Source organism: Anopheles ziemanni, chromosome 3, assembly GCF_943734765.1.
Source record: "Anopheles ziemanni chromosome 3, idAnoZiCoDA_A2_x.2, whole genome shotgun sequence".
NCBI lineage: Eukaryota > Metazoa > Arthropoda > Insecta > Diptera > Culicidae > Anopheles > Anopheles ziemanni.
This window is the reverse complement of record NC_080706.1, coordinates 23,496,102-23,523,058: the sequence shown is the minus strand read 5'-3', so window position 1 is coordinate 23,523,058 and position 26,957 is coordinate 23,496,102. Positions and strand designations below refer to the sequence as shown.

The 26,957-nt window shown below is 41.4% G+C and overlaps 2 protein-coding genes across 2 annotated transcripts; one reads left to right on the top strand and one right to left on the bottom strand.

The window, feature by feature from the left end:
* Positions 1–1,181: 1,181 nt before the first annotated feature.
* Positions 1,182–12,264, bottom strand: LOC131284373 (uncharacterized). Its single transcript, XM_058313228.1, has 7 exons — positions 12,066–12,264; positions 9,391–9,464; positions 8,088–8,258; positions 8,023–8,029; positions 7,048–7,234; positions 1,475–1,542; positions 1,182–1,378 (listed from the first exon to the last, which is right to left on the bottom strand). Exons 1-7 carry the CDS (start codon positions 12,262–12,264, stop codon positions 1,182–1,184), a joined length of 903 nt encoding a protein of 300 aa, XP_058169211.1.
* A 4,608-nt stretch (positions 12,265–16,872) lies between these two features.
* On the top strand, positions 16,873–25,386 carry LOC131289775 (UDP-glucosyltransferase 2). The gene is made up of 6 exons (XM_058319085.1): positions 16,873–17,012; positions 18,712–18,895; positions 22,092–22,388; positions 24,189–24,853; positions 24,926–25,048; positions 25,260–25,386. The coding sequence occupies exons 1-6, from the start codon at positions 16,873–16,875 to the stop codon at positions 25,384–25,386; spliced, it is 1,536 nt and encodes a 511-aa protein (XP_058175068.1).
* The last annotated feature ends 1,571 nt before the right edge of the window (positions 25,387–26,957 follow it).

Sequence of the window (26,957 nt, the reverse complement as noted above, 5' to 3'; positions counted from 1 at the left end):
CAACTCCAAACATACCCACTCGAGAGCGATTTTTCATTTCGCTCACTGATCCACTGAAGGCAACATCGTGCGACGTGTGCTAGCGATTCGCTTACGATGGATGCTGAAAAAAGAAATTTCAAACGTAATCTTGTTTTTGGGTGGAAAATTTAAACTTGTGCTACGTCCCGTACCTTCAGTTCAACGTGAAAAATAAAGTGCATACATTGACTACGTAATAATGTAGTGTCCTTGCTGTTGTTTTTCGGGTGATTATTTTTTCTAAAAATCCTCATGAGCTAGCGAAGCAGTATTTATCGTAAACAAAACTTTGGTTTGGTTTTGACAGGTTTGCATAAAACAAAAAAAAACCTTAAATATAAACGTAATATAAGCTTTTCGACGAGCCCTCGCCTTCAACTAACTAGTGCTACTCATATTCGATAGAAAAAAAATCTCTTTGGTTAGAAAATATGCTATTCTTTCCTGTTAAAACAGTTTAAATTTCCCTCGACAAATCTTGGTCCTGCCCGCTGAATCCACAATCAGGTTTGTGATAACGTCAGGCTTATTTTGCAAAGCAAGCAGAATTCCCAGGTGTATCAATCAAGTGCGTACGCATCGAGGCAAGTTTAGCAGGTGCATGTATCAAATGCGTCTGCTATACGATGTTCCAAGCAGAGAGCAAACTGTATGCCTAAACCAACAAACTGGGCCACCCATGGAAGAAGGTACAATTTTCACGGCACGTTTTTCAATTTTTACCTTTTCTCCCCCAAGCTCCCTGTGGTCTCTTAGCAACCGCTTCAGCTCAATCGACTTATGGTTCGCATGATTCAGTGATATTTTCATCGTCCCTGGTTGACGCGTCCCACAGCGGCTCAGTTTGGTTGGATCATGCATTCGCCACCGTGTTCCCTGAAGGGAAAATTGAACGCGGTGCTAAGAAAGAAATGATTTGCATCGGCCGATGTTTTATTCATGGCATATTTTAGCGCCGAGACATTTCCCATATGAAATGCCATACCTTAGAAAAACGATTATAGCGAATATATGTAGAGCAAATTCACTTCCAATGCAATGCAGCGGGATCATTTATTTTGAGATTTTCGTTTTCACCACTTGTGCGATGCATCTACTGCATTTCGATGAAAGTGTTTATTCTTGCAGGTGCACTCTTTCAGCAGAAGACTACCATCGTCCTATTCATCCATGCTGATCGACGGGCACTGTTTGGGAAGGACGCAGCGGCCGGTTGGCGTCACCCGCACGTATCCCAACTTGCAGTGGCATCCGCAGTAGCATATATTTTTGCAGATTTGCACACTATCATTAAGACATGTATTTTGGTAGCAAAGCCCGCAAGACTTCAGCACTTCGTTCCGTCCAGGGCAGGATTCTGTTGGAGGGAAGCGAGAAGCACGAAATTACACTTCAATTTGGGCTCACCTATCCAGCATTCGTTGGATACGGTCGGTACGGCGAGAACACTTACTGATAGGGCATTTTTCACCGGGCTGCAGAGGGACCAACGTACTGTCCTCCGTTTGGGAGAAAACTTCACTGAAACCACAGCAAATGACGAGCAGTAAAACGAGCGGAACGTTCATCTTACCAAGAAACACAACTTCGTCGAACACTCACAGGCAGAGTGACGTGTTTTAGACTTATTTTGATCGCACGATCCTGTACTTGGCAAACGAGGGCATATCGTTATATGCAGCAGCTGAGCAAATGAACGAACAAACGTGTTTGTCGCTATGCTGGATCGGTTTAACCTGTTTTATAAATAAGTATTCGCTAAGACCAAAATAATTCATTGCATATTATTCTAACGACAAATGAACCAAAATGATTGTACGGCTAAGTTCACCATAAAGTTTATTTCAAAATGTCCACAAAATACAAATGATGGGCGTCATGGAGCATTCAGTTGAGTTGATCTTTATTCAAGAGCCCTCACGATCTATTAGATTCGTATCTACATTTTGCTGAAATCAACAAGCTGGACCCAGTTGGTCGAGGACAACGAAGGGCAGCCCGCTTGCAGGATGCATCTGCCATTGATTGGCTCGTCCCGGACGTACCCGGTGCGGCAGTAGCATCCACAGTAGCACCGGTACGGACAGCTAACGTAGAAATCCTGGTTGCAGAACTGCTGATAGCAGACCCCACAGCTGCGATAGGTCTCATTTTCCCCACAGGACGCTGCCGGGGGCGAGATAGGTGAAAATGCAAATCAGTAACTATATGCATCCTCCTAAGCAAACGTAGGGCCGCGCCGGTGTTTACAACGTCTCGATGCGCGACAACTTACCGGACGAACATTGATAGTTGTCTAATAGGTTGCTTTGTCCAGCGGCGGGGTCGAGGAACAAAATTACGACGATGGCTCCAAGAATCATTCTTCGATAGTCCATGGTACAATCACACGCGAAACTCGACCTTGCCAGTGCTCTTGATGTTATGTTAAATTGTTTTCGCTTTGCTTTCCCTCCCTCGAGGTTCAATAGCACATGAGCAAACGGTAGAAAGACAGCTTGAAAATGTTTGTGCAAAATGCTGCCCGAAGTGTTTAAATAAAAGCTGTTCGAATTCTGTCATATGAAACGGGACGAAAAAGATGGAACTGTGTATGTAAAAATGTTTATTATAAAAAGAATAAAAAAATACTTACGTACTAGTCTTAGTAAAAAATACTTACGTACGTCAGTCACCTAAACTTTTACCTGCTCCATTGCTCTGGGATGTGATGAATATAATGTAGCTAAATAATACAGAGTGCTTAAGATTTATTTCAGCACCATTTTTGTTTTGTTTTCTAAAAGAGCTAAAAGAATATACAAATCAATTATGATCACTTTGATGTGTGTCATAGTTGTTTAATTTAACATTAACTGAACAACTCAATAAATAGTTCTCGTGTTGTTTTATTGTGAGCTTGTTCCTCGAGGTGATTGCGTGCTTACAATCTTCTTTGGGAATACATTGGCTAAAGGCTAGAGGGAATCGACGGACGTATTCGGTTTTGCAAGTACATCCTGGGTTGCAAGGAGTCAGGTTCAGGCAAGGTGATATTATAAAGTATATACCTGGGGGTTACAGTATAGTACTTCTCAAACATTCTGGCATCTTCTCGGCTTGTACTGTAATTTGGACGAAGTCAAACGTCAGCAGTGCCAAAAGAAAGAAAAATCGCTTCATTTTCTCGCAACTCTGATTGCTACCACCCGTCGTCTCGTTTTACGCTGCTTAAGATAGCCTCCAATCGGGTAATAACATTTGCATTGCATCTGGTTTCGCAGTTGAATCACTCAAGCGGCACAAAAGCAAACATGGTTCAGTATCGTAGAGGTTGATGATCGTTTCGTCAGTGCTTTTCGAGCAAGTGAACCTAACCCATTTTTTAAGGTTTTTGCACAATGTTCTCAAGAACGCAATCGTTAAAAACTCGCTTGTTAATTGTAGATCAGGTTTCTATTGAACTTGATTAGGTTTTTTTCCGAAATGATATATAAATTGCCATAGTAATAGTTACATTATTTCCTATTTTTAATCCTATCAATCTAAGCACAGTAAGTAGAAAAAGTCAGTAGCCGGCTTGAAGCATGGAAGAGAGATGACTTGTGAAAATAGAAAGTCGTTTTATCCAGCGAGAAAAATCTGAATTTTTTGCTGTATACATAGCTTTGGTTTTTAAGAAAAAGCTTGTTTTTTGTTTAAAAAATATATTCAACCATTTTTGAGATATTAAACTTGGAAAATTTCTTGGAATTGGATGAAAATGAACGCTTTTTAGATTCTATTGTAAAATGTAAATTGGAACACTTCGTCTTCGGTTTACACCGTTTATATGAAGAACTTAATTTAGAGCGGTATTAGAGAACACCCACTATCGAGCAATTGAGCTGAAATTTTCTTAACCTGGCATTACAGGTGGCTGCGGTTACGTAATTTATATACCTTAAGTAGTATAACATTGGGGGTCCGCGACAGCCGAGCGGTAGCGCCGGTTAGAAAAATCGGCCCATGAGCGCCGGGGCTCACCGCCTCGACGGCATGGGTTCGAATCCCATCCGAGACCGGACCCTCTCCTGTACGAGAGGACTGACTATCCACGTACAACAGGGAAACAAGTCTCGTAAGCCCTTAACGGGCAGGCATGACCAACAAGGTCGTTACGCCAATAAGGAGAAGAAGAAGAAGTACAACATTATGACTCTTGTATACATAGGGAAAGGTGCAGTGCACGTTTTGATATGAGTCGCAAGACATGCATATTCACCTCATATTTCCTTCATTTATAATTTTAAACAAAAAATGTTTAAGTTATTAGTTTAACTAAAACCTTTTTACCGAAAGTTCACTTAGCATATGAGTAGTTTCGAGAAAAATAAGGTTTGCAAAGTGGTTCTCAATTTATTGTCTTTTCAATCATCGGAAGTTTACAAATTTTGTTAGTTGCCGGATGCGTCTGAACTGTCTACTGCGGCGAAACATATGTACATGTTTTCTCTGGAATACATTTGCCTCCATACGAGTCACGGATGTAGCCTCGGATGCATACGCATTGCGGAGTGCAAATGGGTTTATCGGGACATCTGATATCAGTGGGTCTACAATACTTTTGAGGGCACGTCGGGCAACACTGCCATTCCTCGTACCTCGGGCATCGTTCTGCAAGATAGTGTTGGAAGATTAAAAACCTTGTTGGCACTAATACCTTCAATTCCGATGTATTACTTATAACGCAACGTGAAACGTCCCCTTGTCCTTCGGTCTCGATCAAACAAACTGCCAGGAGCACGGAAATAATCAGTAAACCTTTCATGACGGCTGATTTTTGGATTCTAGTGCTCGCAAATCAGAATAGCCAAGTTTTATACCATCAGAGAAGCTCTGCTGACAGGCGTTCATGCGGCGAGACATGGGTTCAAAAATAAGATCTAGAGACTAGAGATGAAATGATGCAAAATATGTGCTTAGGTGGCAGATTCAGAGTAAACGGAGTTGTTTTTGCCAGAGCTTGTTTCAACAACTGACGAAACAGAGCGGCTGCAAATGTAGTGCGTCTCACTGACACTCACTGTACAGGAAGTAATTCTTGAAGTGTATACATTTCGCAGCTACTCCATATTTCAGTTGAATTTATGCATTTTTCTGTAAAAGAAATCACATACTGTGAATTCGAACCATAGTCTTATTAACGATCGTTTAAAAACTTTCCTTTCGATCGTATGAAAGTACAACTCTGATTAAATACATTGGGGACATCATGTAGTATCCGTTTGTTCTTCGATCTCGATGAGGCAGGCTGCGCAGTATCAGAAAAGTATCTCTTATCGATGGAAGGACAGAAATCAGCTGAATTGCTTGGAAAAGGAAGGAAAATCCGGAAGGAACGGAAGCAAATATTTTCGTGCAATATAGCAATTGATCAAACAGATCATGTGGATTTAGCACCGACATGTATGATATGCCAGTGTTCTTGAAAACAACAAGAAAATAGGAACAATTTTGTCTTATTTTACACATTTCTAGCTTTCCAATCCAATTCCTCATTACCAATGATAGTTGTTTATCTACCTACCACCAGAATACATTGCTTTGGAATCTTGCCCGAAAGCGCGAACAAAAGTTTTAGTAATAAACAAACAAACAAACAAAAAATATATTAGAAAGTAACCGTCCACGTATGAACATTCTTCAAAAATAGCGTGTTAAAAAAAGTGGTAAAAAAAAACGTTAAAACCATTCAAGAGAAGGTTAATGTAGATCTCGGTACTGGTCGAACAGAAAAACCTGAAAGTTTTGTATTTAATGTCTAGTGTTGAATATAAATCAGAACACTTCAGTTTACGCCATGTATCTACCTTAAATAGTATAAAAATATGAAGCCTCTTGTATACATTGGAAAAGCTGCATGAGCTGAGTCGCATGACATGGATATTTACATCATATTTCCTTCATTCACAGTTGTAAACAAACAAACTTTTTTACCGAAAATTCACTAGGCATTTGAGTTGTTTGGGAGAAATATAAGGTTTGTAAAGTGGTTCTCAATTTATTGTCTTTTCAATCATTGGAAGTTTGCAATTGTCGTTAATCGCGGGATGCGTTCAAGCAGTATCTACCGGCTCAGCAGTCATGCATTTTCGCTCAGGAATACATATGCCTCCATACGAGTCACGGATGAAGCCTCGGATGCATACGCATTGCGGAGTGCAAATGGGTTTATCGGGACATCTGATATCAGTGGGTCTACAGTACTTTTGAGGGCATGTCGGGCAACATTGCCATTCCTCGTACCTCGGGCATCGTTCTGCAAGATAGTGTTGGAAGATTAAAAACCTTGTTGGAACTATTACCTTCAATTCCGATGTATTACTTATACGGCAACGTGAAACGTCCCCTTGTCCTTCGGCCTCGATCAAGCAAACTGCCAGGAGCACAGAAATAATCAGTAAACCTTTCATGACGGCTGATTTTTGGATTCTAGTGCTCCCAATTGAGAATAGCCATGTTTTATACCATCAAAGAAGCTCTGCTGACAGGCATTCATGCGGCGAGACATGAGTTCAAAAATAAGATCTAAAGACTAAAGATGAAATGATGCAAAATATGTGCTTAGGTGGCAGATTCAGAGTAAACGGAGTTGTTTTTGCCAGAGCTTGTTTCAACAACTGACAAAATAGTAGGGCTGCAAATGTAGTGTGTCTCGTTGACACTCACTGTACAGGAAGTAATTCTTGAAGTGTATAAGCTGTAAAAAGTTCTTGTTCTTATAATACCTTTTTTGTCTATAGCGGGAATTTATAGGCTTGATGGTTTGCAGCTATTTGCATGACGTGTTTATAGCCTATCACCTCGAGTATCATAAACGAATTAACATGCATAGAGTAGATCAACTAATTCTGTATAGTGGAGCAAAGCATAATAGTTAACAATAATAAGTTTATAAGTTGGTAACGAAAGGAAAATGATCTTTGACAAGTGCTCTGCCATTGAATGGTTTGTATGTATTTATTGAAGATTTAAAATTGTTGGTTGGACAGTAGTTGAATTCACTATCTCTGCATTTTGCGGCAAGTTTCTGATGGTATACAGCCGCCATTCTTGGAACGGAGATACCCTCGGCGGCAGACGCATTTCGGAGTGCAAACGGGTTTTGTCGGACAACTCACACTAGTTCCATCGCAATATGTTTCCGGGCAGGGCGCACAACATGTAAATTCCTCGTTGAAGGCGCATTGTCCTGCGTGAATTTGTTGAAAGATATTAGCAATCTCGAATCATCGCCTAAACATATGTGGTATTACTTTGGACGCAAGTTGAATTGCACTCGATGAGGCAAACTGCCAGTAGCACAGAAATTATCAACAAACTTTTCATCATAGCTGGTTTCTGGATACTGGTGATCAAGCCGATATTTATACCATTAAAGTTGCTTGGCTGGTAGAATCAGTGTATTGGTGGGTCAGCGAAAAACTGTGGCGTTGATGAAACAATGAAAAATATGTGCTTAAGTGATAGATTCTTTTTTTACCGTCAATAAACACTCGAATGACATGCGGTTGTTTTTCCCAGAGAATGTTTTATCAAGTGATGAAACAGTGTATGCGTAAATAATACTGCATGTGCGATGTATCCAACTGATCCAGACTGTACAGCAACGGATGGTGTATGGCATATTTTTCGAAGTAAAGTACATTCAATGTAAGGACTTGTGAAAGTAGTACTACGAATCAAATATCTTTGTTTATCTTGTTGTGACCTCTGTAAAACTTAAATAATAGATAAGATAATTGAAAGCATAAAAAACTGGAAATTAAGCGTAACAAATAAACTTTCGTACCATTCCGATGTTTTATTACTTCAGTATTTGAATTCCATAAACAGTTCCATTGCGTATAGAGCTGAAAAACTGTATTACGTAGTGTTTTAACTGGACGTAGACGTTTAATTGGTTTTGTAATAAACAAGGCCAATTTGGTAGGTGAACTTATTCAGGTTCTCTTATGCATTTGATTTATTTAACCTCACCGTAGTTCTGCGCAGGATATCGAAGGAAGATTTATAGATTTTTCTATCCGTATCTAAACTCCAACGGGCCCGAGCGTAAGATCGTTTGGCGGTCTGGTAGCCCAGTCAACAAAGCATCTGTCCTCTCTAATACACTTTCCTCCAACGTAATTCCGGATGTATCCCGCTTTACAAACGCATCCCGGAGTGCAAACTGGCTTTCCGAAACATTTAATGAACACCTGCATACAATATTTCTGTGGACATGTAGGGCAACAATCCCAAACTTCGTTTTTAGGACAAGATTCTGCAATGAAAAACGTTTAGTTTATATACCATTGCGAAAGGATAGAGTACAGTACTTTTCAAACATCGTGGTTTCTCCTCGGCTTGTCCCTCAATTTCGATCAAGGCAACGGTTAGCAACGCTAAAACAAGGAAAAATCGCTTCATTTTCACTCAACTTTGATTGCTGCCACTCGTCGCCTCATTTTATACCGCCACTGATATACTCCTGCCAGGAAACAACATTTGCATTGCGTCTGGTTTGACAACTGAATAACTAAACGGCACAAAAGCAATATCGTAGAGGGTGTTGATCGTTTCATCAGTGCTGTTGCGATCAAGTGAACGACGATCAATTTTTAAACATGGCAGACACAATGTATTGATGATGCAGCGAAAAACTGTGGTGTTGATATAACAGGTAGAAAAATGTGTTTTGGTGCAGATTTTTTTTTAACCGTCAATCAACACTCGGAAGAAATGCGGTTGTTTTTGTGAATTTAATCAGGTTCTTTAACGCATTTGATTTATTTAGCCCACCATCAAACTTTAGCTCTACGCAGGATAATGAAGGAGGATTTATAGATTTTTCTATCCGTATTTAAATTTTAACGGGCCCGAGCGTAAGATGGATCTTTCTCTCAACGTAATTCCGGATATATCCCGCATTGCAAACTGGCTTTCCGAAGGATTTGACAAATACCCACCGACAACTGCGTAGAGCAACTATGCCACTGTTCGTTCTTAGGACATTTCTCTGCAACACAATGTAAAAGAGCGTTCAATTTATCTTCCACATATCTACTGCTACTTTCTAGTACTTTGGTCACACTCGTTTCACGGGCACACACTTCTCGGAACTGGTCGAAACGAAAATTTTGAAATTTATGGTTTAGATACAGCTTAGGATTTTAAGAAAAGCCTTGTATCTATTTTCTATTTTCGGCGCTGTATCTATTTTCAATCACATGTTTCACTCAAGCTGTTTTGTTTTTTTGTGTATTATTTTCATTTTCATGAGAATCTTTCCCTCAAACCATTTTGTTTATTTGCATCGTAATTTTACAATGGAATAAACTCAATTGGTGGCCCAATGGTGAATACACGTATGCAATTTCTTGGCAGAACACATGGACCTCCAACGTATTGACGGAGGTAACCGGTTTTACAAACACATGCTGGACGGCAAACAGGAAAACCGAAAACTATGTCCAGGCAACGTATTTGTAATCCAGGGCAGTATTTTTGTGGGCATGTAGGGCAACAATCCCAAACTTCGTTTTTAGGGCAAAATTCTGAAATGAAAAACGTTTAGTTTGTATACCATTGCAAAAAGATACAGCGTAGTACTTTGGAAACATCCTGGTTTCTCCTCGGCTTGTCCCTTAATTTCGATCAAGGCAACGGCCAGCAACGCTAGAACAAGGAAAAATCGCTTCATTTTCACTCAACTTTGATTGCTGCCATTCAACGCCTCATTTTATACCGCCACTGATATACTCCTGCCAGGAAACAACAATTGCAGAGCGTCTGGTTTTGCAACTGAATAATTAAACGACACAAAAGTAGTGTTGTGCTTAATGAATCTTTTGGCGAGATTCATTCGAATGAATCTTTCATCTAAGACTCATTCAGATGGATTCATGAATCTTCGCGGATTCGAATCTTCAAAGCTTAATGAATCTTTCGAAACCATAATGAATCTTCTTGAATCTTTCATGGATCTGTCATGAATCTCCCCGATTGTTTCATAGGCGTGGACAATGCGACCAAAAAAAAAACAAAACAGGGGGTCCCTCTACCCATTTTTGGCTGGTGACTTTTCACCACTTGGTATGTCTTTGTCTTATAAGACAGAGATTCATTCAGATTCATGAATCTGAATCAGATTTACACAACTCTACACAAAAGCAAACATGGTGCAGTATCGTAGCGGTTGTTGATCATCAGTGTTATTTCGATCAAGTGAACGAAGATCAGTTTTTAAGCTTGAAGCTTGGTTTTAAAAACATTTGGTAGTGCTATATATAGTGTAAATTGTGTATCTCATTTCAATATCTCATGATTAGGTTCACGAATAATAGTTTACATAAATATTCGCTCATAGTAATGGAACGAAGTTTCATGACCTTATTGCTATTTATTCTGTATTTAAAACATTCGATGATCAAAACTAATTATGGATTATCAATTTTGTACACTACGGCTTGGCATACTAATGGCAATTCTGTCCCTAGCATTGGAAAAATTACTTCTGTGTTAACGGGTTTCTTTTACCACTTTTGCTTAGCAGATTTAAACCTATCAATATATTGGCTTGGAACAATTCTCTAAAAGTACACAATTTTGTTGGGTATGCATTGAACATAGTTTTGCCTGCGTATGCCTTCAGTTACAAATTGTCGGGTTTCAATTGGAGTTCGATTGAATGCTAGTAGATTTACAACAAGCAGTCGGCCATACAATACAAGCACACTATGGCAAAGGATAACACCATGTAGAGCTTCCAATGAGTCATGCCTGACGTCGCAACGTTACTTCTGTTCTCCCAAAGGATCTGTGTGTATAGGTGTAGCGGATAGCTGGCCGGCACGTAAACATTGGATGCTGTTTGGCACTGCGTAACAATTGTTTAAACATGCAACGCAAAGCATTAAGCTTCATTTCTGACATGCTGGAAACTGTTTCAAAATGTACTTTTGGTACCACTGTGAAATCAACTATATTTTCCAAAGATTGTACTACACGCAGCTTTTATCTATAGTAAAACGTAAAACAAATTATCAAATTAACAAACACATCATGCACATCGCACAAAATTTCATGAAAAATGTATCAAGAACAATGAATTATCGTATGGTGTTTTTGGGATGCACGAAAATGACCTAAACTCCACAGATGCAACAACCAACCGAAACAAAGGTGACCCAATCATGGAACGCCTCGAAGAGCTTCGGTTTGTGGGTCACCAAGCGAGCAGCCAAAACAAGACCCAAATCCAAAACACGCTCAAGATAAGCATACCTGACCAACGGCAAAGGTAATCCGTTTCAGATTGTACCAGGCCTGCACTTGGGGTTTCATTGAAAATAAAATCATCTCAACATGCTAATTGCATTCGCCAAGCGGGTCAACTTGAATCCGTTCATGAAAATGCTACTTGTTCAAAAGGGATGCAAAAGGAGAGAGGCGAACAAAAATTGCAGCAAAGCAAAGAAAACGTAAAAGCTTCGACGATGCGTCGCAAACAGCAATGAAAGTGGTCAACACCGCTGTCGTTGCATGCAGCGTCGATGGTTATATCACTTCTTACGCATGTACGGGTATCTCGATGTTCAAGTAAATTGTGAACAGCAACTTAATGGTTTCCACAGATAGTTTTTTTTTAAATAATTTTTTTAGGGTCATTCCATACAACATTGTGTCGCACCAGGATCTCAATGAAATGGTTTTTTTCAGGAACAAAGGTTGGAAATCAACATGATGTTATTAAATATTCTTTTATTTCATTAATATTATGCCAGCGCAACGGTGGTTTTAGGGCAGCTGCTTGTCGGAACACAAGATCCCCCGGTAGACTGGCGGATGAATCCTTGGTTGCACTCACATCGCGGTATACAGACTTGAGTACACATAAAAATGTTCACAGGTCGATCACAGGTTGTCTCTGGGCAGGTCCCACAACAATTAAACGTCGAATTTGGTGGACATACTGCGAGTAGCGAAAATAAGAAACAAGGACGTTAATCTATGCTCGATACTGCACACTCGTTACATACCTTGACCAGCCGCACAGGGAGGAGTAGGTGGTACTGTTGTGGGTGGAGGAACCTTAGTCGATCGGGTAGTTGTTATTCGTTTCGTGGTAGTCTTTGCCGACGTTGTTTTGGATGATGTTGTAAGCACCGGGCTACCTGCTCCAGCTTCAGCAAACAGCATCGCTACAAGAACTACTATCAACCCGGAAATGCGCCACATAATGTTACAGTGTTACCCTGGAATGGACCTGATAAGCACAGCAACGCTCCAGTTTTATAGTAAGCTGATATATTTTTCAATCAGGCATGGTTGCAGTTTTTTTCTTGCATACCATTTGCACAAACATTGACGTGCCAGCTATTTGGTTTATCATGAAAAACATACCTTCCACTGTTAGTTGTTTTGAGTATTTTTCTACCAGTTTACATTTTGGGAGAATACATATGCAGAAAATTGAACCACAACTAAATGCAATTTTTGGATGATTTTAAGCACAATCATCAATGATTGTTGTTATTAGTATTAGCGAGGACACACTTTGCCAGTAACAATATGATATAGTCTTTCGGTGACAGTAGCTCTCCTAGCCCCACTAGGGGGTAAATTCAAATCATGTAAACACTATGCACATCAAGTACTGTCCGTCTGTCGCACGATCACGATGAGTCCTATTTTCCGGTATCATAAAAGTTTTCAGCTACTGGTCATGTTGGATAACTTTGAAACGCGAGGGTTTCCGAACCAAGTTTTTGGACGAACTGCATCAACCGTAAAATTAGTGCAAATTCTCAGGTTCTATAGGAAAATCTGGTTCCATAGGAACCGAATTCAGCTATGTTTGTTCAATAAGACAACTGATTAAACAGACCTTGACACTGACGTGTATCATATGCAGCATGTACGTGTACCATAGGCCGCAATAACAACGAAGTACGCGATACGTGTCAATCTTCTCAAATTTAAGAACACTGTTAAGAATTTACGTACAAAACAGTTCCTGCGTTGCTACTAAACTTAACATCCTAAGTACGGAATTGGCTTTAAGAATACAAAAACAAAACTAGAAGACTCAAACTTTATTAACAACTTTTTTGCAAAGTATATTTATACCACAAAGCGTAGGTGTAGCAGCCTCTTGACACTCTGCCACTCGGGACTTTGGTTTGAAAACGCATTTCGTTATGTAGGTGGGCCAATGGGGATCAACATTAACACCGTATATCCTCTTTCTAGGGCAGGCTGGGCATACAAAGTGTTGAGCTGGCTGGGAAGAACATTGAGCTGCAAGATAATGTTGAATAATGATAAACTGTTTAGAATGCCTTAAAAGACCTATCAAAACCATTTAAATGTCACGTGCGATAGAAATGACTAGATTTTGCTACTCTTTGCCGGATGCAAACTTTTTCTGGTGCAGCTTAGTCGTTTTAGTCCGTCATGGAATATGGAGAATGACTTTTATGTGCGAAAGCATAGACCAAACTTTGTATTTTCCTCCAATCCACTATCTACAATACACCAATCCAAGCCCTGTGCTTCATTTGGCTGATAAGTACAGAATATGTCGAAAAGGTTACCGAGCAACAACACTGCTAACGAAATCTTCCGCCGCTCCTTCAATGTTTGCACCGTAAAGTTTCATTGCATAGCCCTGCCAACGGGCCGTTTCACCTAGTTTTCCGCTCTACGAATCATGCTGCATCCACATTTATTACATTCTACAGCAATCAGCAACGACACAAGAACTACTAGCAACACAAACATTCGCATCATACTGTCACAATATTGCTCTACGCAGATAATACAAGGTCACAACCACTCCCGTTTTATAGCAAGATGATCAAATTTTCATGAAGCCGTCGGTGGATTCTTCCGTCGCTTGAGCCATTTGCGCAAATACTACCATGTCTGCAAGCTATCTTTTCATAAAATACAGCGACGATTCGCTGGTAGCTTTTCGTGTATCTTGCCACAATGATTCTTATTGCTAACATACATCCGGAAAAAGTTTAACCGTTTGCAGCGCTTATGAAAGCAGAATCTTAAATCCATATTAGATAAGAATAATTATTATTAATTGCACTCATTGAAACGCAGGATTTTTAAATTATTTCCTTACATTTCCTTGCATATTTAATAAACTGTCCAAACCAAACTGCACATTTTTATAGCATTTCCCTTGTCTTATTAACAATTTTGATTCCTTAAAACTGTTCACAATTTCCAATATATTTCCTAAACCTGTTTCGTCGAGCCGTAGTGGGCACGCCATACACTTTCTTCACTTGATAAAAGATGCAAAAGTGTTGCGTTAAGATGAAAAACCTAGTCTTCAAAAGAACGCATTGGTATAATTTATTGAAAAAAGTGTACAAAGTATGAAAAAAATATAGGGGTAGGGTAATAAAGTGTTTAAGGTTAGCAATCAGTTTTGATCATACCTTTCCACCCTTTATGGTACATACCGTGATCAGCTGATCCGTCGTGATGGGGTTTTAGCAAACAGGAATGGCTTAAGAATTATAAAAACAGGCAAAATACGCACTGTGGAATACCTGTGATTCAAACAAGACAAAGAACCCAGCAATTTTACACCAAAAAGATGTATGCTTTAAACAGGCGTTTTGAAGGTGTTTCGCTGCCTGTGCCGTTTGCTCAAACATCGTCATGTCTGCAATATGGCTTATCTTGAAGTGCACGAGCGGCACGCTGATGGTTGTATTGAAAACATCATAAACAAGTAGTTATATTTTTTTTCTTTAAAATAATGCAGGCATAAGCATGCAGGCAAGCTTACACGAGGCTGTCGTTAGAGGAAATGTATGCACAGAAAAGGTGTAAAAAGTTAAATATGTTCTTTATCATTTTTATTTTTAAATTTCGTCAAACTATTATATAAAGATTCGATGTTTACGCAACAACTATTAAAGCTTACAATTTGCTCCAATGTGTTGTACGGAGGCGTCCAATATTTCTTAAGATAGCTGTTTTTGTACTTTCTTGTTGTGACCAGTATCGATTTTTGATACCCGTTAGGCGTTAAGCGTTGATCGGTGTGCATTAAGCATTTTCCAACCAAAGCGGTTCTCATTGACCGCGAAGCCGCGATACGCCATCCGCTGAGGGAATGTTTGATCTTGTGATTTTCCCGGTAAATATTTTAATTAAACCGGTTCCGCTCGCGGTGCGTGGACCTTCGACGAACTGCCATCGGTTTCCGTCCAACCACCAATGGTGGACCATAATTGATTTCTCCTCATCTGGCAGGACGGACAGTTTTCCATAGCCATAATCGATAGGCTGCGTCGGGTGAATGTTACGTGCGGCCGTAACATGATGCTAATTCCCCAATAGCCAGATGCTAGAGGCATTAGAGGACAGGGTGTACTAGTTTCAAGCAGCATTGACGCCGTTGACGATGACGATAACGCGCAATTCAAGCAAAACTTCTTGCGAACCTACTGTTGACCAATGGAAGCATCGAGAATCGTATGTTGGAAGCTTGTAGGAAAAAGTCTTAAAGCCAGTTTTTTGTGTGAAACTTTGTGTAGCGTATTCATTTTAAAGCGGCTCGATGATTGGTTTGTTGATTGCAGAAATTATTGCAATAGTAATTTGTTTATTGTCAATTGTGGTTCGATTACGGCTTCTCATTAAAACCTACCTACATTATAATCCAATTAACCACTTGTCGGACAATTTTCCTCAAAATTGGACACAACTATGAAACGCATCAGGCTACCATCAGATGGCCATGAATTAGGTAAAACGAACAGGTAAAACATACAAGCGCAGTAAAATTTAATGTTTCTTGATACATGTTGAACGCTTTTGATTGAACTTCCTGTGTTCACTCTTCTTACAAGTATGCTGCTAGGTAAAATAAAACCATCAATTTTAAATCTTTTTATTTTTTCTATAGTTAAACCTTCTGTCATTTAAATACTTCTATACGATGTGCTTGTGGCGAACGATGGAACAACGAGAACCATAGCAGCATCCACCATTTAAACACGCATTATACCTTTTACCCTAATAACAACTGATAATTACATCCGTTCTGGCAGCCGCGATGTGTCCAAGCCGCAATTGACTGCACGGACATTGGCCACGGTAGACTTTGCGACACAAATTTGCGGGACGAAGTGCAATTACAAACCCGATACCATCGAGATCAGCAGAATCGCACCAACCGGAGTGTGCGAGACGAATCGATCAAACCATTTACGAAAAGCGTAAGCTCATTAAATTTTCGGAAAGTCATTAGCATCCGTTGTGCAATCCGTGCTGTAGGTCCACATTCTATTGCCAGGGATAGTTGACGTGACGGCACGCTACAACATTTTTCCGACAGTAAGCTAACGCCGAGCGAAGGTGTCGTGCGTTCTTTTCTGTCACGTTTTTGCGGACAGCAATAGGGTGCCGGCCGTCGTTTTTAAAACTAACTAAACACTTCGGAAAAAGCGATAGTTCTATCGAGAACGAAGGTATAAAATAGATGAACGATGGGGAGTTAAGCAGTTCAAAACGGCTGTAAAATTACATACGAAGTGCACAAGTGTTGAACCTTTCTTTTTTTGCTCGTTTTCCAATATCTGAGAATTTACGTAAAGACTGGGACCGTCACCAATCTAAAAACTAAACAAACCAACGTGTAAAATGGAACCGTGGTCGGAGAAAAGTAACAAGCAGAACCGGCGGATGCCAGGATTAAACGACAAACATAATTAAAAATTGATCGATAGCTGTTCGTTTACTCAATATGTTTCTGTTTCTTTTTTTCACTGCGTGTATCTCACAGGTAGTACGTAATCACTGCACGATACCATGAAACTACAGATCCTGCTCCTGGCTGGGCTGCTGGTTGCATCCTGCTGCTCGGCGGCCGACATCCTCATGATAACGATGGGCGGCACTAAATCGCACAAGATCCCGTTCTGGGAACTGGCAAAGGGACTCGTGCCAAGGTACGTATGGTAGCATCTAAAAAGAATAAGAAAAACAGTTTAAATCCACCCCGCTAGAAAAACCACTCTTTACTCTAGCATCTGCTACATACCGGACACCCCAGTGCAACAATGGCGACCGTATAAGTAGCCTGGCGTTCCGCCGGAACCGTGATTGGATTAGTGGATCAAGTACTCGGACAATGTCACTGGGCCGGATTGTACTCGTTGTTTTGTTTTTGGGTTTGGTCTTGTTTTTTACACCTATTTCCTGGTTCCCACCATACTTTCAAAGTTAATTGCAAAGCTTGCCCCGGTCTCTTGAACCTATTCCGGACCGAGCCCATTTACATCGTTACGTCGCGAATCGTAATCCTGTTAGGTGGAGCTTACTTTCATGTCAGGCGAGCACTCAGGCCGCTGGGAAACTATACAAAACGTAAATAAAAGAATAGAAAATTTATCCACATTGCCTTCTGCTCGCCTTCGTTCCAATTAGCATGCTCTGAGGATGTGACTGTCATCTCGAGGCAGGACCTAGGGCAATGGTAGAAATATCGCAAAACTGAATTAATTTTGTTTTTGTTATTCATCGAAAGGTGTACATAGCTGCAGACTCGGGTGGCTTGCACTTTGATGTGGAGCGACAATTTGTACGCTTGAATGTTCGGTTCGATGTAGTTTCAATTCCTGATGCAATTATACATAGGAGGGGTCAGCACAAATTTCCTGGAAGGGGCCAGATGATGAAAATTAACCCGAAATCGCGGGCTGGAAACCTTAAACGCTCAGTTAATGCTTTGAAAGTGGTATTAAATCCCTGTTTAAATTGGCTATCAATGTACTAATCCAATTACTGCAAAGCGTTACAATTAATAATCCATTTTGATCCTTATTTTCGTTGAATTTTGTACTTTTCCAACATATAACTGTTTGTTCGTTGAACTTTAAAGTTATCTCTCTTATTCTACTGCAAATCAATATGCTACTCAAATAACTTTACCATAGCATGAGTAATTGAAACAATGCAGCTACTTTAAGATGTTTTGAACATTGCGAGCTATAGTATGTTTCGCAATAGTAAAAAGGTGACCGAAATAGGCTAATATACGCAGATGAGAAAGTCGCTTGCAGACATCGTGAGCATACAAGAATTGACAGTCAATTGATAAATCAGACAAGAATTGAGATGTTATTTTTTTGTATGTTGCATACAAAAGCCGTAGCAAAAAGCATTCATGCTAGGCGGATATGGCCCGCGCGCCGGACTTTGAAGAACCCTTGTTCTATACGTTTTAAATTTCATAAAGCTTACGTACGAACACAAATTATTATTCATGTACAATCCGATACGTCAAACTTCAAAAGTTGTGTGTCACGATCGAAGCTCATCTTCGCCGTAAATTTATTCCCGATACACTACTTCATGTTTTCAATCGCTGTTTACGAAGCTAACTAATGTGGCGTTTAAACTTTTGTGTAACGAACTACCCGCGCGTCAAGTTGAATTATTCTAAGAATATTTTGGCCTATATTTACTCACCTCCGCTTCGTAGTAAAACCAACCCTTAATCTGTGCGTCATGTTCTGAAAAGATGTTAAATTTAACTCCACCACCCACGACAATAAACGGCAGTACAGACTGTGAGCTGTTACGCAACATTTCATTTGATTTTGGCTTTGTTGGCTTCAAATTCACTCTTCATATTCTCTTCGGCAGGGGTCACAACATTACGTTTCTGAACGGATTTCCGGCGGATTTCACACTGCACGGCCTGCAGGAGGTAACGCCATCCGGGCTGGTGGAGTACATTCGCAACTACACCAACTGGGATCTGCTTGGGGCGCGTATGCGAGGCGACTTGCCGTTGTCGGTTTGGGACGTTTTTCGGTATCCGTGGCAGGTAAGTGAGGTGAACCAACTGTAGTACCGATACATTCTACGAAGCAACACGTGGCGATATGAACATGGTAGATTTTCGGTTCGTGTTTCGTAGTACAAACACGTAGCGTTACCGATATAGACGCCGTACATCATGGGAAGTGTACTTTCGAGCGTTTTGCTGACCTGTTTTGGGAAGTGTCTTGTTTCGTTCCAGAACACGTGCCAGACATGTTCTCGGAACAAACAACGAACTCAGACGAAAATTGATTCAGCTGAACACTCATTTCGATACCATCTCATGATACCATTCGTACACACGAGGTCAGAAAAGCGCCCGAATAAGATACGTGTAACAATTAAAATAATAAGCATGCGTCTAGAAGCTTTATTGTAAAAGCTTGGGATGTTAAGTATTATCATTCGGACACGTAAAGCAATACATCATACAGTGTTTGGAAATAGAAATATGTGGTCTAGGAAACAACTTAATTAACCAACAACAAATAATAACTTAATATTGTGGTTGGGTAAATGAAAAAAAAAGGAAATTAGCATATGCGTTGCATTCAAATATTACATTACATATTTCTTTATTGTTTTGAGGAGGATGTTTCCTGATTTCGCCAAACCGTAGATAGAAAAACCAAGAGCATTTTACAATGGTCCAAAAAATACCACAGTGCCTGTTGACCGGGCTGTGTGTTTATTCAACTCAGGACATTTAGCTCACTTATCCCTTCTTCTGCAAAGCGGCGCACAGCTTCTTCGGCATGCAACGGCCACCGTCGTACTCGCGAATGAATCCCTCCTGGCAGAAGCAGCCCTTGGTGCACTTATTCTTGCACTTCATCTTCTTCGTGATGCACGACTCCTGGAAGCAGCTTCCGCAGCACTTGTATTCCTCATAATCGCCACACGGAACTGGTGGTATAATGAAAGGCCGATTAACCTCGGACTATACGAAAAGTGTTTAAAACGCGAACGATCCGTGTAACTTACCGGCGGGGCAGTTTGCCTCGGGATCAACTTCGGCCGCGGGGTCCTGGGCGTACGCCACGCTGGCAATCAACGCCAGACCAACCAGAGCAAACACTGCGAACTTCATGCTGGCGCCGTAGACGTGGAAAGACAATGAACTCTTCGAAGAAAGGAACGCTTTAGCGAAGATACTGAAGCAAGACACGGTGCGCTGGGCGAGAAATGGGGAATTTTATAGCGATTCCGGCCCCGCAGCGGCACTCAGCTGCGCAAACATGGAACTTTTCGCGAAAGAAATCCGCCCGCGACACGCGGAGGTGTCTGAATTCGGCCAGAGTTGTTGTGTACGACGCTGCACGAGACGTGACCTTCGTGGATCGTCATCCACACAGTGCCATCGACATGCAGAGGAGAATGTTTAATTTTCGTGTGAGATTAATCACCTCGCCCTAGCTACGGGGCGTAGAAGGGTTTCGCCTTCCACCGCAGCTACAGTGACTCACGGAACGCAACGGTTTGTATAAACGGTTTATTTAAACTATCGAACGCTTTAAGCCACACCGCATTTCATTCTGCTCATATGTCCTCGTCGTCGTCGTCATCGGAGAAGGTCGGCAAACTGACCAGCGGGCAGAAGAGATTCGGAATGCAGACTCCACCGGGGTACTCTCGGACAAAGCCTTTCTCGCAGAAGCAGTCGGCGTAGCAGCGGCTGTCGCAGCTAATCACGCTACCCCGGCAAGACAGCTGATAGCAAGGACCACAGCAGCGGTACTCCTCGAAACGATCGCACAATTCTATTATGCAAAGGGAGTCAAAAAAGCGATATCAAGTGACTGCTATGGCAGAGTTATAGAACAGAGACTGTCTATTTACTTGTCGGAACACAGCGCTGCTCCTCGTCATTTTCGACCACCGCCTTCACCTCATCCAGCTCGTACGATGACGGATCATCGACACTATCTTCACTAGCATAGACACAACCGGTCAGCCCGATAGCGACCAGGGCGAAAAATAGAGCCGCAAAATTCATAGCCTTTCGTTCGATTTGGATCCACTACACACGCTCTCGTCCGTATGCTGCACTCGAGCCGGATCACGCCCCGGTGCTGTCTATTTATCGAAAAAGTTGTCGGCAGCTCGTCTTTGGGAATGGCGCAATGGGCACCTTTCCCCACTCTGCTCTGCTTTACGTGTCCCAATCGATAGTTGAAATCAGAGCAGATGCGGCAATGACAAAAATTGGATCACTGTTGGCAGGAGGCAAACAGTGGCCTCCACACCTCGTCCGGGGGGAAACTATGCTCTACTCAACGGGCTTCATGTTCCGGCCATGGAAAACAGTTCCAACGATAGCACTACCGACCGCCAAATGGTGCGAGTGATTCGGATGATGACATAGCTATTCTCAACATTCGTTCAAACGATTGATAAAACTGTCGAAGTCCAACAAGCTTCTTACGGCACGAGGCACTCCAATGGATTGTCACATTTGCTCCCATCGCCAAACTTATGCCGAACACTTATGTGGGGGGGTGGGTGGAAATTAGTATCTTCGCTCGTGTGTAACTATTTTCTGATGACGATAGGCTGCCGAACAACGCCACCGGGTGGACGGAACGTTCCCCGCATCCAGAATCGAAGGCGACAATAATCTTGCGTTCGAAGGCGAAACTAAAGTTACATCGCCCGATAAACTCATGCAACAGATTGCTCAGGTCTTCTGGCAGTCGAAAAATGTGCCATCCGGGGGGTGGCAAACACTTGAGCGGCTAAGTTCTGTGCGGTTTTCTGCCTTCAAATTTCTTTCGATACGCAATACACAAGCGAAGCATTAGTCCGAAACTTGTCTATCGTTATGCGAAAATCTGCTTCTTTTTCAGGAAGGAGATGGAATGGGTGCCATAGGAAGGTGAAAAGATTGCCTACGACTTCGCAAGCCATTCTTCGCTTTTGTTCAATATTACGTAACTCATTCCTCTATTCTGGTAGCAAATTATATTGAAATGGAAGATGATGCTGTATGTTTTGCTCTTGAAAAGTTTTGGATATGCGTATTGCCGTTTTCTCGGCAGTTCTGAAAGAGTTGAAAATTCTTATCCAAAAGACATTTTCACATCTGAAGCATAGTACAGAAAATAGAAAATTAACCCGTGTTTATACTTGCATTTTGTGAAATCCCTATCATTCCATTCCGACATACAAACTCATACTCATACGTCTGATATCATATGCAGATTTGCGATGCCACGCTGGAGGACAAGGAAACGATGGACCTGCTGGGGCGCAAATTTGATCTGCTAATCCTGGACGGTGCCTTCCCTGAGTGTGCCCTGGGCCTGGTGTATCGACTCGGCGTGCCGTTCATGTACATCAACACGGTCGGCTTCTACACGGGCACCATGGCCCTGGCTGGCAACCCAACACCGTACTCAACGACGCCGGTGTTCTACCGGCCGCTCACCGACGACATGAACTTCCTGGAGCGGGTGTCCAACACCGTGTGCAGAATGGTTGCCGAAACGCTGCTTGTGGTAAGGTTTAAGGACCGGCGCAGGTATCCAACTCTAAGGCCTTCGATGTCCTTCCATCGGGAAAAACCCCCATTTGGTTTCAATCAACCATATTCGACTGTTGAATGTATTCATCGTGGACACACGAGGATTGAAAACATGGAGCGAATTATTTGCACAGTTGCTCAAGCGCTTGTGTATCGCTGATGATACAATACCTAAGATCGTCGTACGGAACAAAAGCAGTTCTAGCTTTGTTTTGAAAATTCATTTATCGAAAGTTAGACGATTTAATTTATGTGAACAATGCTGTGGACATTGATGCACAGTTCGTTTTTATAAGAAGTTACGTCGTTAACAATTAAGAATGCAATTTTTGTTGGTTCATTTCTAAAATGGCATACTCTTAGTTGGCTTTAGTTTTAATTAACTACATTTTTTTGCTGATATCAAATGTAATTCTTATAAAATATGTAAGTTCGAAAAATCGTTCATCATCATTGTTGTATTGCGCTAAGCGGATTCATTGACTTTAAAAAAAAACCTTAATTTATGTTGAAGTTTTTGTTAGCTTTCTGTGCAGAGTGCAGCCTAAATTTTACGTTTAATTACGTAGTAACGAAGCCAGAACTAAACTTCAGTAGACCGAGAATTTATCTCAGATTATGAGTTGATTTAAATCCGAACGAAACATTATTTTTGAACAACGGAACATGTACAATTTTTGAGTAACGATGTGAAACTCATGTGTGGTGGTAAAATTTCAATCGTTCAAAATTGAAATCTGGGTACGAAATTGAATATTTATAAATCATATATTGCTTTTACCTCGATTGTATAACACATATGAAATGATTAGCTATGATTTACCGAAACCAATCGCAACGCGCTAAGCTGATTTAACGTTCCATTCTGGGCGATGCAAATTTTCGCCCGTGGTGGGAAGGTTTTAAGTGTGACCTGAGTTAAATGGGATTATGGTTCGTTAATGATGTTGTGGGTTTAGGATCGGGAGTTTATTAGCATAAAGTTCGTCACTGACGTAGGCACCTCCATGCGTGGCTCGTGGGTTTGGTTTCGGGCGTCCTAATAGAACGTGCTATAATTAAACGATCCATGTGCGTTAAAGCCAGCGGCAACTGTCGGCTGAAGTGCCGTGCAAAAATTCCGAGAATTTGTCTCCGAACCGACGATAATGGCATATACGTTAATGAAAAATTTAAATCACTCGCACACTGCCCTTGCAAACTATGCCGATGGGGTTGCATAAAACGGTGCCGCGTGAACCATCGTTCGGCAGCACGTGTCCTAATATGTCGCCTGCGGTCTCACCAGTCCACCATCTGGTACGCTTACGTGCCTTGTTAATCTTGGTCCAGTTTTGGAACTCGTCGGTAGAAAATATAGCGTAATTACCATCTTCATCCTCGCTACCTCATCGCACCGCGTGTGAGTTTCTTGCCTTCGCTTTTTCGTTGGTGTGTGCTGCTGATCGAGTTGGTCACGGTGAGCCTCATCTCGTAGCAGCCTACCTCGACTTGGCGCTCTGGACCGGTTCACTTAGGTCAAGGCTGAGAAAATCACCCCACCCCTCTTGGGCATGAACCGACGTTGAGGTTATGTTACCTACGCAAGACATTACGCCGGGTTTTACTCGTCCAGCCAAAAGCGATACCGTCTGCCATGAAGGGTATTTCTCCTTTTAGACCTTAACCCTTCACCAAATTGCATTTTGGTTTTGTAAAAATGTATACCCCAGCCTGTACTAACGACGTATGACAACGACTGTATGGCAACGTGAATTTTCTCTTGTTTTCACAGCCTACCATGATGATGGTGCAGCATATGGTTCGCCGCCATCTAGGCTCGGACGTTCCGAGCATCTGGGAATTGGGCCGGAACGTGAGCTTCATCTTGCAGAACGGCCAGGCCACCGTCACCTATCCGAGGCCACTCCTGCCGAACGTGGCAGAAATTGCGTGCATCCACTGTAAGCCGGCTGTGGCGCTTCCGAAGGACTTGGAGGACTTTATCGCTGGAGCGGGTGAATCCGGCTTCATCTACGTGTCGATGGGTTCGTCCGTGAAGGCGGCCAACATGCCGGACCACCTCCGCAAGCTGCTAATACAGACATTCGCCCGTTTGCCGTACCGAGTCCTGTGGAAGTACGAAGCCAGCCCGGCATTGCTGACGGACCTTCCGGCGAATGTCAGAATCGGTCGGTGGCTGCCGCAGCAGGACCTTCTCGGCCATCGCAAGCTACGCGCCTTCGTGACGCACGGTGGGTTGCTCAGCATGTTCGAAACGGTCTTCCACGGAGTGCCGGTAGTAACGATGCCCGTGTTCTGCGACCATGACGCGAATGCGGCCAAAGCGTCCACCGATGGGTACGCGCTCAAGGTGGATCTCGAGACGCTTACCACCGAAAAGCTGGTGCGGGCGATCCATAAAGTCATCCACGATCCCAAGTACCGCAAAGAGGCCAAGTAAGCATTCGAAATTGCAACAACGCCCAAAGGGCTGAAAAATGATACTAAACTGGTTTGTTGTCATTTCAGACGCCGGCAGATTTTGTTGAAGGACCAAAGATCTACGCCTCTCGAGACGGCCATCTACTGGACGGAGTACGTCATCCGACACAATGGCGCATACCATCTACAGTCACCGGCGCGAAACTTAAAGTGAGTCCCGGAGACAGCTTTGTCACACGTCCGTTTGCTCGTTAGCAGCATTGCTCTTTATCTTCCCTGTGGATGCTAGGAGGTTTGACACAATCTTAGCATATCAGCTGGAAATGAACGTGGTTCATGATAATTATCTTTTAAAGACTGTTTTACCAAAACCTGATGAACTGAATAATTAATCATAATTTTTTTTTTCGTTTTCTTTCAGCTTCCTTCAATACTATTGCATAGATCAGATACTGTTCTTCCTCGCAGTGGTCTATCTAATGCGAGCATTGACCCGATTGTACCTCAGTCCGAAAATAGTTCAGCTGACCAAGGAAAAGCTACACTGATCTGCTGTCCGTTCGTTTTGGAAGTAGCAGCAGAGGCAATCAGAATGGAACAGGAACCAAACATTAACGCTTCGCCATTTTTTGAGACAAACACAAACTCCATAGGAAACCACTCTTGGTCAATCAGTACAATCACCAATGGGACTATGGGATTATTTTTGTTTAACAATACCATGCTTCTATGTTGCACATCTTGATCAACGGAACAAGCTGTTATAGTTATGCTCTCGAACAGATAAATGTTTTTTGTTTATTTACGTTATGAGCAGTAGCATAACCATGGTAACAGATAATGTCAACTCTTGTAAAAGGGCAAATAAGCAAATGATTTTGGGAATGAATCTGATTTTTATTTGTTTGTTTTTTAATAAGTTGATAGTTGGAGCAGCTATGTGCAGGAAAAATGTGATAATTGGATTCGAAAAGCAGAAAATCGCGGAAAAGGCACATAGAACTAACTTTACACTCTTACGATACAGTGCAATTGGATATTGATATGTTTTAATGTGGAATTAATGTTACTATTATCAATGATAGGATTTTTATTTATTGGATCGGGAAGGTATAATTAAAGAATGAAACTTATCTTTGAAGAGTCACGCCAAGAGGGAAACAAACTGTCATTCTTTATGGGGTCTTATGTGTATGCTGATATTTGTACTTTAAAAATCTCCTTGTACATAATTCACAAGAAAAACTAAAGGTATTAATAAACTGTTAAATTGGATTAAAACATTGAACTGGTTTGCAAATTGTACAATCGATCTGAAGGTATTGGCCAAGCATATACATCTGAACAGTACGATTGGTGCAATCAAAGTAAATGTAATTTCATATAATGTAGTATAATTTATAAAGACCATACAAAATGTTATATTGAAAACATTGAATTATTTACTTTATAAATAGCCAATACAGCCTAAAACGATATTGAACAATTGTGATTCTTGTTACATATATGTCACGGTGAACACCATTTTGGAAAACCAATCATAAAACGCCTGTAAGGCATAATGTAAGATTGCTTGCATAACTTGCAGGCGCGTAAAAAAAATTTGAAAACCCGTTTTAAGTCGCATGCTTAGCTCCAATCACACTATAGGAAATGTTTGGCACACATCTGATACAACGATCAGTTAAATATAGAGTTAAAAGTATGCATATAATCGGCAGATATATGCAAAACTACATCACAAATTTGGAAAAAGTAAGCGTTTGGTGCAAAATAAACGAGAGTTAGTTTTAGATGAACACGGAACTTACAGTTTTGGTTACTATTGTTGATTGATTGTAAGAATATTTGTGCCAGAATCTGTTAGCTTGTTATGATGTTAGGTGATCGTCTCGAAAAATAACGCATATTTATTTCTCACATCGATCACCTAACAGCATAGCAAGTTAACAGATTCTGGTACAAAGATGTTCCCGCTGGCATACATTACTCGACCACACACGATAGCGACAAGTAACGAAAACAGTCTACGTTTGTTCAAGTGAAACCAATCATTTACGGCGTTTAACTGTGTTCCTGAATGTTTCATGATATAAATTGAACCGAAATCAGTGTAGTG